Source organism: Corapipo altera, unplaced genomic scaffold (assembly GCF_003945725.1).
Source record: "Corapipo altera isolate COAL_440 unplaced genomic scaffold, ASM394572v1 22b, whole genome shotgun sequence".
Classification (NCBI taxonomy): Eukaryota; Metazoa; Chordata; class Aves; order Passeriformes; family Pipridae; genus Corapipo; species Corapipo altera.
Genome location: NW_020884876.1, coordinates 7,447,198 through 7,464,965, shown reverse-complemented (window position 1 = coordinate 7,464,965; position 17,768 = coordinate 7,447,198). Strand labels below are relative to the sequence as shown.

At 36.3% G+C, this 17,768-nt stretch overlaps 1 protein-coding gene across 19 annotated transcripts in view; it reads right to left on the bottom strand.

Annotated features, from left to right (window-relative positions):
• The window catches only part of SORBS2 (sorbin and SH3 domain containing 2), a 154,907-nt gene that overhangs the window by 22,418 nt on the left and 114,721 nt on the right, over nt 1–17,768 (bottom strand). For 6 of the 19 annotated variants that reach the window (XM_027636304.1, XM_027636305.1, XM_027636306.1 and 3 more), the window contains 6 exons: nt 15,202–15,285; nt 13,051–13,107; nt 8,848–8,900; nt 8,018–8,205; nt 4,251–5,810; nt 1,244–1,335 (listed from right to left, as the gene is read on the bottom strand). In XM_027636304.1, the coding sequence (XP_027492105.1) occupies nt 1,244–1,335; nt 4,251–5,810; nt 8,018–8,205; nt 8,848–8,900; nt 13,051–13,107; nt 15,202–15,285 (2,034 nt within the window). The remainder of the gene's footprint in view (nt 1–1,243; nt 1,336–4,250; nt 5,811–8,017; nt 8,206–8,847; nt 8,901–13,050; nt 13,108–15,201; nt 15,286–17,768) is intronic. The other 13 variants (XM_027636314.1, XM_027636315.1, XM_027636317.1 and 10 more) reach the window with 5 other exon arrangements.

The window sequence follows — 17,768 nt, the reverse complement described above, 5'->3', positions numbered from 1 at the left end:
AACAGAAGAAAGAGGATAATATTAAAAGAACAGTGGAGTTGATTAAATACAAAATACTTTGCACTTTACAAAACATACCGGAAATAGAGAAGCCTTTCTTTCATCTTTTTAAATTACAGTGATCTTAAAAATGGCTTGTAATTTAAGTATTTTATGTATTTTCAAATTGAAAAATTACTTTCTATGTCATGAGATTCTTTAAAAGGAACACATAACTCAGCTCCTGGAACATTTTTTAGCTCTATTTTGTAATAAGCAGTCTTTTTTTTTCTTTTTTTTTTTTTGTTGAAATCAGACTCTTAATCAAATTGCAGCAATATAAACATGTCAGTGGACTGTAAACGGATCTGAATTCAGTTCTAACTGTACCACCATTTAGCAAGGTAGATAACCCAGAGTAAACCCTTAAATATTAGCAATTAAAATATAGTACCCTCTTATGCTGCCATTATTTTGTGCAATATTTTAATAAAAACCAATCAAAAATGTTAACAATCCATGGTCTGTAGATGTTGGTTAATTTAAATGTACTTTATGATTGAATAAAATCCCTGAAGCCTGTTTGGAGTGCATTTACAGTTACATCTATAAGTATTCTTAAGATACTAAATAATACACTTCATTTTTCAAAGTGTACTTTTCAGTGATACTTTGTGTTACTTTAATGGTGGTATGCCTGCTTCCACAACCTTTTCCAAAGCACTAATATGAGTAATCAGTATATAATTACCATCACCAACTGTTACAAACATTAGTGTTTGCTCTTAGGAGAAGTGGTTTTGTCTAACACACCAACGACAGTAGTTTTCCTTTCCCAAACAAAAATAATGGTGAAATAAAGATGTTTTGTATCAGTTTTAAACTACCAAGGCAGTTTCTTTGTGTGATGCTTTGGATCTCAAAAGAGCCTTTCCCCAGTCACATCTGCTCTTCTCTGTTCCAAACACCCTCTCTGGTCAACTTAGACAGAATCTATCAATAACTAGTAAATTTATGTTCATATCTATTTAATAGTAAATGGAAGTCCACAGTTTATTTTACAAAGCTTGATATTATTTTAATTTCTCGAAGTACCAATCCTCCTTAATGAAAAAGGAAGATGCTGTCCCATCTGATGATGTGATAAGTAACTGTTCCTTTGGTCTGCATTATTAGTGTCTTAAAACCAACACAAATCTTGTCTCAAATATGTTACCGATCTCCCATATGGATATTGCTGTGTTATTCATTGTTGTTTCACTACCTCTTTGTCTGTAGTTCCTCTTCTCTCCCTTGGAGTAAATCGGCCCACATCAGTGAAAGTAGAAGAATAGCTTCCAGGAGACTCCTGGTCTACTGAAAACAGAAATTATGTGAAATTACGGTAAACAAAACCATTAAAATGTGTAATGCTTCTTGGTTTCATTAGGGAGGTGAAAAGATATTGAAATCTATTATTTTACCTTTAATAGAAAGAAAAGCACATGATATGATGGTTAAGTGCACCTTCAAAGAAAAAAAAAAAGATACTAACTCTTAAGCAAAGGCAATGGCTGTCCTCTGATCCACAGCAGAAGAAAAGATATGAGAGAGGATCAAGAGAGCAAAATTATGCCTCACTGTACAAAGGGATGGACCCCTACCGGGCCAAGTGGAAGACATGACAGCAGTACTGGGACTTCATCAGGTTGCATGACACTGTTTCAGAATGCCAACAATATAAACACATATTTACATGCACAAAACATGATTCAAGCATGCTTCAATGAGAAATAGTGAAGTAACATTGTTTCCTCCTAAGTGATCTAAGATGCATTTCTACTTTACCAGGGGCACATGTTAGGCAGCACAAGGGAATTTAAAAAGAAGTTATTTCATAAAAACAACTCTGTTTTAAGAGATGGAATACAAATCATTACTCACCAATCTATGTGGCAGGCTTCTCTAAAATACAGTTTACCAATGTTTATTACAGGATGGTATCTTTTCATGTTTTAATAAGAATAAAATGAAAATCTTACACATTCTATAGCTCTGCAAGTTGCCAATGTGAAATGAAAATATAATAGAACTATTTCAGATCAGAGGATGAAATGAATTGCCTCTCAACTTCTGAGAACTATTGTTTTAGTCTCCTACTGTCACAGTGATATTTGCTAGTGAAAATGTGATAAATGTTTGTCTTCTTTGACTTCATTCCCACAATCTGTTCTTACCAAGTTCATACATTTCCGAAGGAGTATAAGTGGTTAAAAAGAAAGGAACTGAAAGCAGGTCATCCATTATGTTGGGGTCTTACAGAAAAAAGATGTAAATGGTCTCTAGTGGGCTATAGGCTAAACCAAAAAAATTGAAGCTATTGATAAATATACTGGAGGCAAAGAAATGAGATCATTGTATTATTTATGCCATTGGTTGCAAGCATGTCACTCCCAGCAAGTATATCACAGTCCCAGTTCTGGACAGGTTTCTTGATATGGCATGTGTTCCTGAATGAGGATCTATACTCACTGCACAAACCTAAAGATACAATGCCTCCAAACATATCTATTATTTTTTTTCTTTATTCTCTAGCAAAAAGAGAAGGACATGGAAAAAGAGTGAAAATGCAGAAGCTTTAGGAAAAACAATTTCCTTTATTTCTCTACAGCTCTTTATGCAGCCAATATTGGTAGTTTTTAGTGGTTTTTTGCTATGACCTTGGGGTCTCTGTGTGATGGTGGTTGTAAGAGACACACACAGATCCAACAAACAGGAAACTTGATTTGAAGTAGAGCTCAGCCATGACTGGTGCTGATGGAAATCAACGGAATATTCTGCTTTACTCATTCTCCACGCCACTTTAAGGATATTAATGTTGGCAGAGTGCATCGCTTTCCTTATGTCAGGCTCCTTCACAGCTGAAGAAGCTATCAGAAGTCCACTGTAATATGTGACCAGTGCAATTTCCAACAACTTTACTCTCATCATGTAGTACTGTCAGCCAGGGTTAATCATGACCAGGCCTCATGTATGATTAATTCAATCCTCAATTGCGTTTTGTAGCCCTTTTTTTACCAAATCTTCTATTCTAAATATATCTGTTATAACTAATTAAGAAGAGACGGTAACAGCTTGAATTCTGAGTTCTCTTGAAATACATATTTACTACTGTGCTACTTGCAAAAGTTACACAAAAGATGTGAGAATAAAGGTAAGATGGGTCTGATCAAATATTGCTTAATATATTAAAGACATTTTCTCTTACATCCATTTGTGATTTTAAGAATAGCTTTGTAATTGCATTAAATTCTCAAAGACACTCTGTCAAAGGACTCTGTCTAGAAGCAGAATTCTTAAACTAAGAAATGGTACCACTGAAAAAGAGAAACAAACTACAGACTTGCAAGATATTAATCTAAATCATCTAGCATACAGTTCCTGCTGTGGATCTAGTTTGTTTCTTTTAATATTAAAAGGTTAAACTTTAAAAACACTTTAGGCTCAAGCAAATGTTTTTGAGAAAAAAAAGATGCAGCACAGCAACAAACAGCTCAAAGCAATAACTTAAACTACAGACTGGTCATACTCACCCTGACAATTTCATTCAAGTTTTGATTATTGAGAACTTCCCTTTTAAGAGGATAGGAAATGTCTCAAAACTTCACAGATACATTAAAATTCTATGAAAAGAACTAGTTTTGCTGCCACAGAAATTGGAAATTTATTGTTTGAACAGTGGAAATGGAAACTTCCTAAAATGACCTTAACATCTATTCACAAAAAGTAATATAAAGCATTGGATTCATAAGAAAACAGAATCAACTTTCTGTGATACTGGCAAAATTAACACCATTTTAATTGCTTACATTTAACAAAATAACAACACATTTTAGATGCAAATTTTTTTCTTAATTAATAAAGGAAGGATTATCTCCATATTGTTTTCAGTTTGACCACCATCTTATGATGCATGAATTCCCTTTCTGTAGGATATTTTTCTTGGGGAAACCCCCCCACAATACTTAATAACATTATTGTAATTTATAGAACTAATAATCAATTAGTTGAAATGCACTGTTACTTCAGTTGTTCTGATTGCTGTAGTTTGTGAATAGATAGCAAATTTGTCTATCCTCAACACCTATGTGAAAATGACATTCTTCATTAAGAATTTTGTGGGATGAAAGCTTCTTACAGACAACACAAAAACGGAATGAGAAAGGGTGGGAAACACAGGGAGTAAGGCTGGATAAGTCAATCACAAGGATAGAGGAAGAAAGTTAATCCACCTTGGAAACACAGTGCACTATCGTTGTTGTTAGTTGCATCCATGTCTGGAAAAGAGGCACTAAGAGGTAATCTTCCACAATCATTCTGGTACAGTGGACAATGGATAGCACCATCTTGAGGCAGTGGATGAAAAGGCTGGTGCATGGGACTCTTTTTCAGAGCTTTAAGAGATGAATTCCTTTCTGGAATGTCTGGAAGCAGCTCAGTAATAAGTCTGTGCAATATACTGTTGTCGGGCAAGCTTCCCCGTCTTTTTTCAGCTTTAATTTGGTCACAGATGTCTTTAAGTGCAGAATCTAGTGCTTCAAATACAGATGACTTGCATTTTTTCTTTTCGGTTTGTTTTTTAGGAGCTGCACTTTTTTTCCTCCGGAAAGGCACTGGACTGACCAGGAATGCTATCTTAGAGAGGCCAGATTCTGCTTCCTGTCTCCTTGGATCTTCAGTGGTTTCTTGCTTAGCCCTTTCATGTTTTAGCATGGTAGTGAAGCGGGTGTAGGATGCTGGGCATCGCCCTTTGCAGGAGCTAATGAGATGCCTGTGGTGGTGGTGATGGTGGTGGTGGTGATGGCCTGATCCATAAAAACTTTCAGATGATGTGAAGGAAAAGTGATCGAAGTCACTTTCACTACAAAAGGATGAACCCTCTATCTGGATAAAGTCACTGAGATCAGAAACCACTCCGTCTTGATCACTGTCTGAAAAATCTATATGTGATCGTTGTGGCTCATCACTGGTCACTTCAATATGAATTGGCACCAGGGTTTTAGACTTGTAGCTCTGTTGTACCTGAGAGGGATGTCTGACTGGAGTTTCTTCTTCCAGCAAGGACTCAATAGAAAATCGCCTCTTTGGACACAAGCCATTTTTAGGAGGCTCTAATGTAGCAGTTGACAACATTTCATCACCAAGGTTCGGCATTGATTTTGACTTCTGAATTAATTTTTCAAATTCAGATATTCTGGTTGGCACCATGTCTCTGGGCACCTCTTCAGTAGAAGACTCTCTCCAGCCTTGAAGAATACCTTTGTGCTGTTCTTTTTCATACTGCAGTATTCTGGACTTCACAGAACAAATCACCTCAGAATTCATCAAGTCCTTGCGATTGATGCGGTGCATCTTTTTGTACATTTTCAGGAAACCTGGAGCATCATGTGCAGATCTGTGACGAACTCTTGACCTACCACTACCACGGCCCTCAACATATGGGGAGTTCCAGTTCATTGAGCAAACTTCTTTGGAATCCTCCTCACATAACAGAGAGCCCATGCTTTCAGCCTTGGCCTGTGCATCAGGAAAGCTATCACGATCATCTGTTAACAGATCATCACAGCTACGGGATTTTCTCTTTGGAGAAGCATTTTCTTCTGTGCTGCTCCAGACTTCTGCATTTTGGCGAGTCATTTGCCAGCCATTCTTGTAGCTAATTGCCCTTCTTGAATCATTTGGAACAGCTAAATGTTGCCTGTAAGTGCTACAGTAATCTAATTCATTTGAGGTGTTGTGGTTGTGCACTGAATAACTTAAAAGGGATGGATATACTTTGCTAATATCCCCACCTTTATAATCCACAGAGCAGCATGGTAAAAAAGAGACATTGCCAGAAATTAAAAGATTCAGAAAGTTGGAATTAGCATCAGTAAGCATTAGAAAGACTAGAAAAGAAATAGCAATTAGTGCATCTATCAATTTAGGTCAGTACATAGTCTCCTACAGCCTGGGACAGCAGAGCTAATAATTAAGTTACTTTACAGCTGTAAAAATGCACTCATGACAATCTGAACAATAAAAAGAATTCCTCATGAATTATGGTGATGTTATCCCCTCTGCACCACCCCCTACCAAAGCAACATAAGAAAACAAGCACTAATACCAATTTTTAAGCAGGTCAACAGAAAATAAAAGCTGCAAAGGCTTTAAAGATGAAGCCAAACAACAAATATAGACCTCAGTCAAATATTGACTTTTCCAGCATTCTGAAAGAAGCTGCTCAGAATTTTTAAGCTCTATAATGCTCAGAGAGTTTGCAGCATCTGTATTCTAACATAGTTAAGATAAAGATAAATCTTTATATAAGATCAAATAGGAAATTGCTCCCAGTTTTTCATAGCCCACTCTTTCCCTGTGTGATAGCACTGAAGGGAGTGGTGCTTTCTACAGCTTATGGAGGGCAGAACAAGGCAGCTCAGGAATTGCTATACAGGTGTAAAGGAAGATGTATCAGTTTACTTAGCCTAACCAGCATGTAGAAAAAACAATAACCCTTAGATGGACTTCCATAACAAAGCCCGAGTTTTCAAGCAAGTTTTAAGATATATTTTTATGCGCATGCTAGATGCAGAAATCATGATGAGACAAATTTGGAACTGTGGTCTTTCATAATTGCACTGAACTTTCAAACACAGTCTCAAATGACATTCAGTTCAGGAAGGATGCTTCAAACAGCTCAATCTGCTTTCTAGAGAAAACTGAATCTGGATCAGAAATCAAAACACTTGACTTCAAAATTCATGCCGATCAAACAGTTTATAGTGTGCTCCTTCTTTAAAAAATTGGTTAATTTCAAGAAAAAATAACATTCTACAGGTGTCATAATGCTGGGAGACAATGGAGTGACACAGTTAGGACACCTTCTGAAAGTTAATTAGCTATGGTAGATATTCTGAACCGAAGGATTTTCAAACACAGAAAGTGTTTAGGTGTTCGTAAGTGCTTATTATTGGTGGTGGAGTCAAACGTACATGCAGGTAAATGGAGTTTATAAACTTTCTACTCCCTGGCCTGGTAACCAAAATGGATAAGTTTATCCACTTCTAAAATTACTACTGTAACACCAGGTTTAAAATACATTTGCTTTCCACCACTTCACTCTTACTATTCCTCACTGCTTTTCTTTGTCTCATTCTGTTGCAGACCGGATATTATGTTCTTTTCAATGGGAGTTTACTTTTACAGAGATTTGCTGATTAATATAGCTATAAAATAGAGCAATTAAGTGAATAATAATAATAATGATAATAATTTCAGCAGAAGGAGACACATTGTATTCAGTGTTACTCTATATATTACTTCCATCATATGTTTTACTGGAAGCCTTTTGTCTTTCTAAAAAAATCTACCGAAACCACCAAACCCAAATGAACAACTGATTCTGTGATCTCTTTTCTGAAGAGATGTGAAAAACAGTAATAGAATGGTAAGTTACTTGCAAAAAAAGAAGCTAATTAGGTTGTATCAGCTGTACTAAGTACTTCCAAGGATTTACAAAACAAAAAATCAGACTATGGATGTTTGCTTGATTAACTTAGGTCCTGATAACTGACAATGTCTAAGACATCAGCTATAGATTTAAAACGCCTACTATCCTGGAAACACATCTTTAGTCTTCAAGGTCATTTCTCTTGTACTTTCTCAATGTACTAAAACCAGTTTTAAAATCACAATAACCTAATAAGACAGTAGTGGAGTTAATAAAAATTTATCGGTTTATATATTTTGGTAGAATTCATAGTCTTCATTTACTCAATTTTCTTTTGTTAGAATAAGCAGTTGAAACTGTTACTTGTTACAAATCCAGCTTTTCATCTTAAAATTACACACATAAGAATAAACAAGTTAGCCTTTCATGAAAGGCCCAAAGCTGTTGCTTCATATCACATCTCCTGAGGAAATGTACTGAACGACAGCAGGCAGTTTCATTTGCTACCAATGTATTGTACAACACATCACCAGAAGTTTTCTGCTGACAAACACAGCCTCCTCTTACCTTTTGCTCTTGACGGGGAAGAAGGAGACGAGCTAGTTAAGGGCTTTCTAAGGGTGCCACATGGGCCTTGTATGTCTGTACGGCCCAGGTTAGATCTGTTTGCGTTCTGATCACTGTGTGCCCTCTGATGACTTACAGCAGGTTCTGACTTCCTTCGCTTTCTGAAGTCACTCGCAGTACTTGCAGAACTACAGAAAAAAGCAGTATAAGTAGCAGTCTAATTCTGAGATTAGAATTTAGGATTTTAAAAAGGAAGCTCATAATTATATTATTGGTTCATAAATTAAAAAATGCCAGAACAAATACATCAAAACCACGTAAAGTGATGAAACACTGGTCTCACACATCTTAGAGCATATTTCACAGAGAAAAGATAATTTGTTCATCACCTGACTGTTTTAAAGTTTTATGCAAAATTACTATGCCATTTTCTTTGAAATAAATGCATCAAGTTTTTTTAGACTATTTGTTGGAACTAGAACTTTAGTGCAAAGATAGGGAAAAGAGACTGAGAACAGTTGGGGCAGCATGCTCAGGGAAACAGCACTGAGGGTCCTGCAGGCAGTAAGGTTAAATGATAAACTGCTGTTGAGACAGAAGCTCAGGAATGTTAGTGGAAAGACCCGGAACACAGTATAGTTTACTCTGAATGTAAAGAGTAAGTCCTTGCAAAACTAAAAATCTACATATCAGTGTCAAAATATGAACACTTTTCTCACAAGGTGAGTGTTAACAATCTGACTCTTCACATCTGCTGATTTCAGGGCCCAGAGAAGACCCTTAAGGCTGGATAATCTGTGATTGCTGAAATAATGTATAGTATTTCTTACCTACAGGGCCTGTCCAGGCCTCTGTCTGTTGAATAGTGATGATATAAGGAAGCCTGTGAAAACAAATACATGGACCTGTTATATGTTTGTATTTGAAAAAAAGAGCGGCAAGTTTTGCTTATCATGTTTGATTACTCTTTGTTACTCTGTGACAAATCCTATAAAAATGGACCATGATGATTAACATCCTGGGCACTTTGGCATAGATACAGCGATATTCATGAGAACAGTTATGCAGTTTTTAAAAAGCACTGTTAGATTTCATTTCCTATTCTACTTCAGTAATGTTTTTTCCGTTAAAGCACCGCTAAATAGTGATCCAAAATCATAGTTTTCCATGCACTTTTCAAAAACAGATACAGAACAGCTGAAACAAACCTCTACTATAGAAACATAAAAATCTGAAAATAATTCCTTCATGTGCAAGTGAGGTCTGCAAAGCTTCTCCTCCCCTTGCAAAGTTACTCACCAAAATCTCACAATCAATTATAGCCAGAAACTTGTAATTCCTATGATGTTTGTAGTCACATCTTATAATCCTGGTAAAAACAGTTCTTATCATAGAACATTAGTCATTAGTCATGGAGTTACAGAAGTAGCTACTGCACGAACCGTGCAAGATGGAATGGAGTACTGCTCCATAATTTTATAATCGGTATAAAGTCAACCATACATGATTAAAAATTTTAAATCAACCATTTCAAGCCTTCAGTCAGAATACTACACTCTGGTAACTAGGTATGAATCTAGAACAAACTGCACAATCCCTGAGGTATTTTTTCAAGCAGTGAGGTTCAAGAGTTAAACTTGTTTCAAGTTCCTGGCATGTCATTTCAGACATAACCCAATGGACTAAAACAGAACTATCATATAGATTTCTAAGCTGCAGGAAATGTTTTTCCCTTTATAAAGAGCCTTCTTGACTTTTACTCTGTATGGAAAAAACTTCGTATTCAAGGACTGCAGAGGTAATAGCACTCATGGCCTGTACAAGTGCTTTCTTTTGTTAGTATGTTTTTTTTTCCCTCGGTGATTTGAATTGCAAGTTCATGAATTGTAACTTCACCCAGACTTGCTGACTGACACTTTGGTATACCTCTAGAAGTCACCTGTAGTCTAAGGATACTTGGGAACAGATTTCATAAGACTGTATACTTAAATGACATTCAAGAGTAACTGTTTAAACTACTTTTACAGGTGAGAGACTATAAAAACAATACGGTTGTTCAGTTAGAGTTGTCAGTCGGCTTTGTTATTTAAGACCTGCATCACATATCAAGTGATCCCATTAAGACACTAACTGAAGCTTTAATTTCTGTATTACACTAAAATTTATTACACTGTGGGACGGGGAGAACCACACGAACACAGCACAATATGAAACAAATGTTATCTAAAACTGGAGCTAAGATAATTCCAATTTTCTCAGTACTTTTTAACTCTAATTTAAATCACATCCAAACCAGGTAAGAAACCTTTCGACTTTTGGAAAGAATGGCAGCTGAGGTGTAAACAGTTAAAAGATGTTAATAATTCAAAGACTTCCTATTTTATTTCTCAATATTTGGAATGTGTATGGGGTTCATGACAAGTGCACTACTGATCACCTCTTCTGTCCAAACTATCATGCTATTTGGTTTTTTTCAAATACATTCTGAGGAAGGTATTTATTCCCAAGTCTTTAGTGATCATATAGTTCATATTTTCAAGTTTTTCTTTACATCCTCTGAAATCTGAAAAGTACTTTGTGGCAACTCTCCCACCACTATCGAAATTCAATAATTTTAAGATATATAGCCAATTTTGAGGTCTGTCTACTATAGAACCATAGAAGCCAGATACAGAGTTGCTCACACCAACAGCCAGTATAACCACAGTGAAGCAAAGGCCTCAGGCCAGTGTGCTTCCCTATAAAACATTATGCTTCCCATAAAACATTGAGCCTGTTCTGGAAAACGTCAGAGTCTTATTTCAAAACTGGCCACAACTATCTTCATTTTGATCAGTCACTGCTATGGTCTGGAACCAGCAGAGGAAGGAAACTCGGGATCACAGGTGATCTCTGTTAGGACTGTTGTGTGAAGTGGCATAAACATTTCAGGTAGATTGTCATTGTGGGTTTTTTTTGCGCAGGTGCCAACCACTTCCACTAGCAACCATCTGTGACATGATGGCCAAATGGCCATGAGGCAGGGATTACTTTCCACCATTTGTAGTGGCTCCAGGGCTATACAGACCATGATGTAACTCAGAGGGGTGGAACAGATCCCCACTGCCTCCTATGGAAGGCAGTGGGTAAATCACACAATGGAAAACACACCAGAAGGAACTTCTTTATCCACAGCATTCTCCAGGCCATAAACAGTGTGTTAGTGATCAGCCTAAGATGTCTAGAAATGTGTGTCACGCCAAAATTGACTGCTGGGTTACTGTATGGCTTTTGATTTTCATCCTTTAACTCTCCTATCACCTTGAATGTAACTTGCCCTTTTACCCTTATTTGACGCCACCTTTGAAGCTTTTACTATATGAAAGACACTGTATGTTGCACATTCTACAATACTAATTTTTACCACAGGCATATGTTATTTCTTTACAGAGTGTGTGGAGTTTATAGGTTCTACCCCCAGGTAGAGCTTCATGGATACGGCATGTAGGGAAAGGTGAAAGTAAACAGTGGATATGATTGGTTTTTACTGCTTGTTTTACTGCCTGTAGCTGTCCTATCAGCTCTTAGGTATTTACTGACCCACTTTCAGGTGGTTCAACTGAACACATCTCCCCTAATCCCCCATCTCCAAAGCTAATTAGTCATCTCCCAGAATATTCAACACTGCCCTACATGAATAAAAGCCATCTGACAAAAATAATTTAATATTGGAGATGACAACTCCAAACTACCAAATACAGACTTTTCTTAGTAGCTTGATTTGGTTTTACTAAAAAAATGAGATATACATTTAAAAGTAAGCCTATATTTTAGCAATTTCATGCATCAAGGCTTTAACAATGACCGAAAATAAAGTTAGGAAAAGAAGCCAAAAGTTGTAAATAAAAAACATGCTTGTTTGCCTAATGGCTCTAATACTTTATCAAGTTATTTTGAATATTGTCCTCCCGTCCTACCCTCCCTGAGAAATACTAAGTTGCTGTAGACTTTGAACATGATTTATCATATTCAAAGATTATTAAAGTTTCAAAATTAAAGACAGAAGTTTTTGTAAGTTAATTAAAGAGAAAACCAATATTACTTAATAGCCATTTTACCCAGACCTACTGAACATGGGAATATTTCAAACAGTCGTGTTAGGGCTTTTAAATTGTCTTTCTTGATATACAGAGGACTAAAAAGAACTAGCAAAGGCCTAGAAGCTTATTGTTTCAGAGAACTGAACCCAAATTTCCTAACTATGAGGCTTTTCTAAATATATAGAGAGCTTAAAACCAAACCAGAGTAATTTGCAAACAATTAACAATTTAAGACCACAATTTGAGTTAAAGTTTTGGAGAGACTACAGAAGATGAGAGTGAATCGCGAATACAAGCCACCATATGAAGCAAAGTTGCCATTATAGGAGTCACTGACTTTTGCCCTAATGCTGTAAAAATGGGGAGGGAGTGGAAAGGAATGAAAGCCTGAATCTCTCCCACTCAGAGTAGGGCAACGACAGCCCACTACCTGATCTTGATGAATTTTATTTGGAGTAGCAACAGTTCTAAATTACAAGAGGATTATTAATTGCGGTTTTTATCTGATTAGCTCCGTAGCCATAAATACTTAATTGGAGAAATGACAGCTTAGCCACAAAGGCTTTCACTTGACATATAGAATTTGAAGTCAGATATTTTAATTAAAAAATATTACTGTAGTGATGGATTAATTGTGCAATGCACCTGCCCAACTCTGAAAAGTGGGAATTTGTCAAAGAGTTAGAGACGTATGGACTGTTGTGTAATTCTGAGTGTTAATCTCTGAGAAGTTTTGGGGATAAGAACTCACAGTTCCTAGGATAATAAGATCAACATCCAACTGCACTAGTGATCTGGAAAGATATGAAGACAAAGATACAATGATTGTGAATTAAAAATGTCTCATAGCTATCAGAAGGAAACCACTAAATTTGAACAGACTTAAGACATAAATGGTGAGCATTCCAACCCTTCTTCCCAAGAGAATCATCCGAAAAAGAATCATTCATTTACCTCATTGGAAACACCAGAAGAACTCTCTTGAAAATAGTCCAAAATCTTTTTAGGTGGCTGCATCATAAAAGCAGAAGTGTAGAGATGAAATGGAGTAGAAACAATGGCAGCAAGGAATGAAACATATGGAAAAGGTGACACAGTTAGAAACTAAGTGTTGACAGCATCAGATACAAAGAGTGACACACACAGGGAGAATGGAAGGATGAACGTATTATATTTTTTAAATTATCTTAATAAATGTTAGTAACATTAGGTGGTAAAATTTACAACTGGGATAGTTGAATAAATACCAGCAGTTTTTAATACTGATGAGACAGAAGAGTGTAAAGCACTAGAGTTACGTTCTGCTGGAGAAATCTCAATCTATTTTATCTTAACAGTTATCATTATCAATAAATTATTGTTGACATATTGTTCATCAGAAGAATGTATCTGCACTGTTTCTGCCCACCTAGAGGGAGGAATGACAATAGGGCTTGAATGGCTGGATAAAGGGAGATAAAAAGTAATCAGTGAAAATGTGATACATTATAGACCACTAGACAACAAAGTAAACCCAGGTACATTTAAGTTTTTTTTTTAAATTTTCAGATGGTATTCAATTGGTAATTTTTTTAAATGTTACAGTCAAAAAATTAAATTTTTAAAAGAGTGTATATAGTTTTGCTTTCTATTCTGGTCTCACTGAAGTAGCTGGGAGTTCTGATTTTGGCTTATGGTTAGCTACAAAGAGTGACTAAGGTATCTGGTTCCAGAGTGCCCTCCATGGCCCTGTGTCAACTGCTCAGGCTCCTCATGTAGCCTGGCATGTCACTAATTAGAATTCTGAGGGGCCTCCAGAGAATTGTTGGCTAACAGGGAAAGAAAAGAATGGGAATATTTTAAATTCTGACACTCTCAAGTTCATGTCTATTTGGAATTTTCTGCCTGTGGGCAGATGCTTTTGTTTTTTTAAGTAAAAAATCACAGTGAGAATCCTGAGGAGCTAACAGAATACTTAAAAAGACTGAGCGAATGATTGGGTTTACTTCCCTCCTTCTTCTAAGGGGATTTGAACTCCTGTTTTCCACCTGTCTAGATACTCTAACCATCCCCTTAGACATTCTTCTGGGATGAAGGCATTTGCTATCCTTTTCCTAAAGATGTTAGAGTGTACAGGAAAGAATTTGAGCTTTGTGGAGTGAGAGAGGGTGTGTGCAAAAGGAAGAGCAGGTGCATCTTCAATCTAGTTCTTGAGGCACTGTGCAGGGAGGAAGTGAAACCTAGTTCTCAGTCTTGCTTCAAGGCAATGCTACTGTTTTACCCTTGTAAAAAATACACAAACAGCCTTTGGTACTTAGATACAATTAAGCCTGTGGTATTTGCAGATTTGCAAGTGCCTAAGAAATCAAAGGTGAAAAATGGAGATATTTCTGATTTTTAGGTGTTTCAACCAGATGGAACTCTTCAGGTTTATAATTTTAAACATAAATGTTTGCAGTAGGACTAAGGCAGCATCTGTTTGCCCAAGTCCTTTAATCGATACCAGCTACTTGTGAAAATTGGAGCAGAACTGAAGTCTGTCAGTACAAGCAGGTGTCCAGCCTGAAAACAGAGGAAACCAGTATCTCTGTGTTCAAGTATAAAATACATATTCTGCACATATGCATATAAGAGAGGAAAATAGGGAAAAAAATATCAGCATTTACTGCCATAAGAAATTTGTATATGGCTTCCTACATTTAAATGTAGATACATTCCTTCAAGTAAAATACATTATTTGTAACTTAGTATCCCTAGAGCAAACTGACATGTTTTTCTGTTCTAAAAGATTGTTCAAAAATAATCCAGCCAAATGCAAAAGATTTAGGGAGACTAGAAAAGTCTAGACTAGAAAGCACCCCTGTTTATCATGCAATTTATCTTGTTATTACATATTTACACATACTCCATATTAAAGCTACTAATGCCACTGCTCTGGCAAATTAAGAGTCTATTTGAAAAAAATATTATTTCAAAAAATAAACGGGATGAATTTATCGCCCTTTCTAAAAAAAATTCTCATATTAATTTTACTACCATATATTTGCTGAATTTGGTAATTTGAATTCCTCATCATAAAAATATTTTTTCCTAATGTGTAAACATTAATATTCTGTCCTCACTTACCGGACGTCCAAACTCCAGTTCTGAAAAGAATTTATACCAGGGTTCGTTTTCTAAATCTATGTCATCAGGGTTTATGCGATCAGTCTGGAGCAGTTGTGAAGGAAAAGGGAAGGAAAAGGTACACACTGAGCAAAGTGCCAGAAATGCCATGTCACTTTAACAACAAACAGACAAAGACAAAACAAATATGGGGAAAGAAATGGAATAAAATCAAAGAATGAAGATGGTATTTAAGACAGAGAATATTCTTGTTCAAGAGCTGACATTGACCGGTAGCTTTAAAACTTCTATTTTTGTTGATGTTCTTCCAAGGGCTGGAACTTGTTAAACATTTTAAAATTACACTTTTTAAGCTAAGAGGACTCTTTGACTTTTCTTTAAACATCATTGTATTAGTTAAATAGATTTAATTCTACTAAAGATTCCTAGTTAAGAAGATGGTTTAAGTGATTTTCATCTCCAGTATAGGCAAGAAATTGCCCATCCAATCAGCAATAAAGACATAACTTTATCTGTATTGCTTTTGGCCATTCCTCGTCTTCTCACAAAGCATGTTAATTCTGGATCTTGCTGTCTTGAAGCAAGCGCTGAGCAGAGATAAGGAATATGCATCAAGCAAGCATCACTATGTTAAAAAGCCACTTCAGCATATGAAAAAGGAACTTGTATATTTTAAATTCTATAGTCAAAACTTAGGGAACAAAAAAATTATGCATTCCATACTATTTGTTGCAGCAGTACTATGTAATACTTTATCTTGTATAGCCTTGTTGATGCAATGAAGCATTTTTTTCCCACAGTGAAAAAGATTGTTTTCATCTGAAAATTCTCCCAGTTAAGGGATAAAGTAGCAATTGATAGCATTAAGGAAAGTCTTCAGTGAACAGAACAATAATTGACAGATTTATTCAAGTAGCTTGAAAACATGACAGTGCAAAACAGTTCAGCTCTCAATGGGATATCTAATCAACTGTAAACTTGGCTGCATTAATTACTTTCTAAATAGCTCCAGTTTCTTCGCAGGAACCGATGTAGGCTTTCATGCAGCACAGAATTACAGTGAACTGTTGGCTTAAAGATCTCTGAAACAGAGAAATCCTCTTGTTAAAGACATTTCTGAATTTAAAGTTGGATTCTCCATAACTGTAATTATCAGAACTCAGACACTAATTATTGTGTGACCTAGAAGGCAGTCATCAAAGAAGACAGGGCGCAGCATACAGAATAACACTGGTAATCAAATCTGTAACACTTTTTCCTCCGGAGTCAAGCTGTCACCAACACGCTAAAACAATCACATACAGCTATTTCTGTTTTCTGCAACAGATAACATTGTGCTCTTGATCATTTCAGACAATTAAATATCTTACAGCACTTTACTTGCTGACTTTGATGTTACTGGGACAGACTCTCCACTCTGCTCTATTGAAAGGCCAACAACCCTTCAGAACTACCTTGGTGCTTACATATCTATGAGCTGTTTATGCAATATCTGGACCCCAACTGTTGTTCTACACACTTATCTTCAAAATATCCTTTCAAGAAAGGGAAGTTGTGGGAGTGTGAATGGAGTGGGAAGGGAATGAAGCTGATGAAAAACTTGCTGTGCTCCACAGCAGGGTTAGGAAGTGAAGCTCCTCTGGAGTTTCGCCCTTTTATTTCCACCATCCACAGCTGTAACTCAGCAGTATTAATGACAACTGTTTGAACTCAACTATAGACACCTAAGTCTTTAGTGGAGAAACACCACTGAAATTAGTTCCATGAACTGACCACTAAAAATTTGTGAATTTAATAGAGACTATGATTACTTTAAGAAAAACACCATGATTCTCTTCTACAGAAATATAAAGGCATGAGAGCAAAACATGACAGATTCACAATGCAGAAGATAATTTTGTTATATATGAATTTGATTCCCATTACAGAGAACACTCGGTGTATTCAAAGGTTTTTCGCTTACGTTAAAAGAAAAAAAAAGTCCACAATTTAGATCTGAATAACCTGAGAAAACAGTACTAAACAATTCTTTTTCATCCATTCTCCAATCTAAGTTACAGTATGTTGAAATATGGCATGCTTTTATCTTTCTATTTTATCAATAAATTAATTTTCACAGAAATGTTAATATCAACAAATGGGTGCATCTACATTAAATAAATAAAAAAATCCCTTCAAATACATACAGGGTTGAAATTGTGGAGCTTTTGGCACTACAAATCCAGGCCTATTGACATTACTTTCTTGGATAGCGAGCATAAGCCCTGTGAGCCTCAAGGTGCCCAGAAGAGCAGCAGCCCCACACCCACACATTGCTGAACCGGTGTCTCTCCTTGCAGGGAGGCAGAACGGACTGTCAGATCTGTTGGGCTTCCACCCAGCTAGCCAAGGAGACAAAAACCAGTATGGGAGTTGGCTCCCTTTTCATATTCAAATACTCTCACAATTAACTGCAAGCTTTAAAAGCCTTGTATAAAGCTAGAAATAGTGTATTTTAACTAGTTTCTAAGTTTTTCAGTTCTTCTCGTGTGGTATTCAGCAAATAAAATGAGACTGTAAGGAAGTGC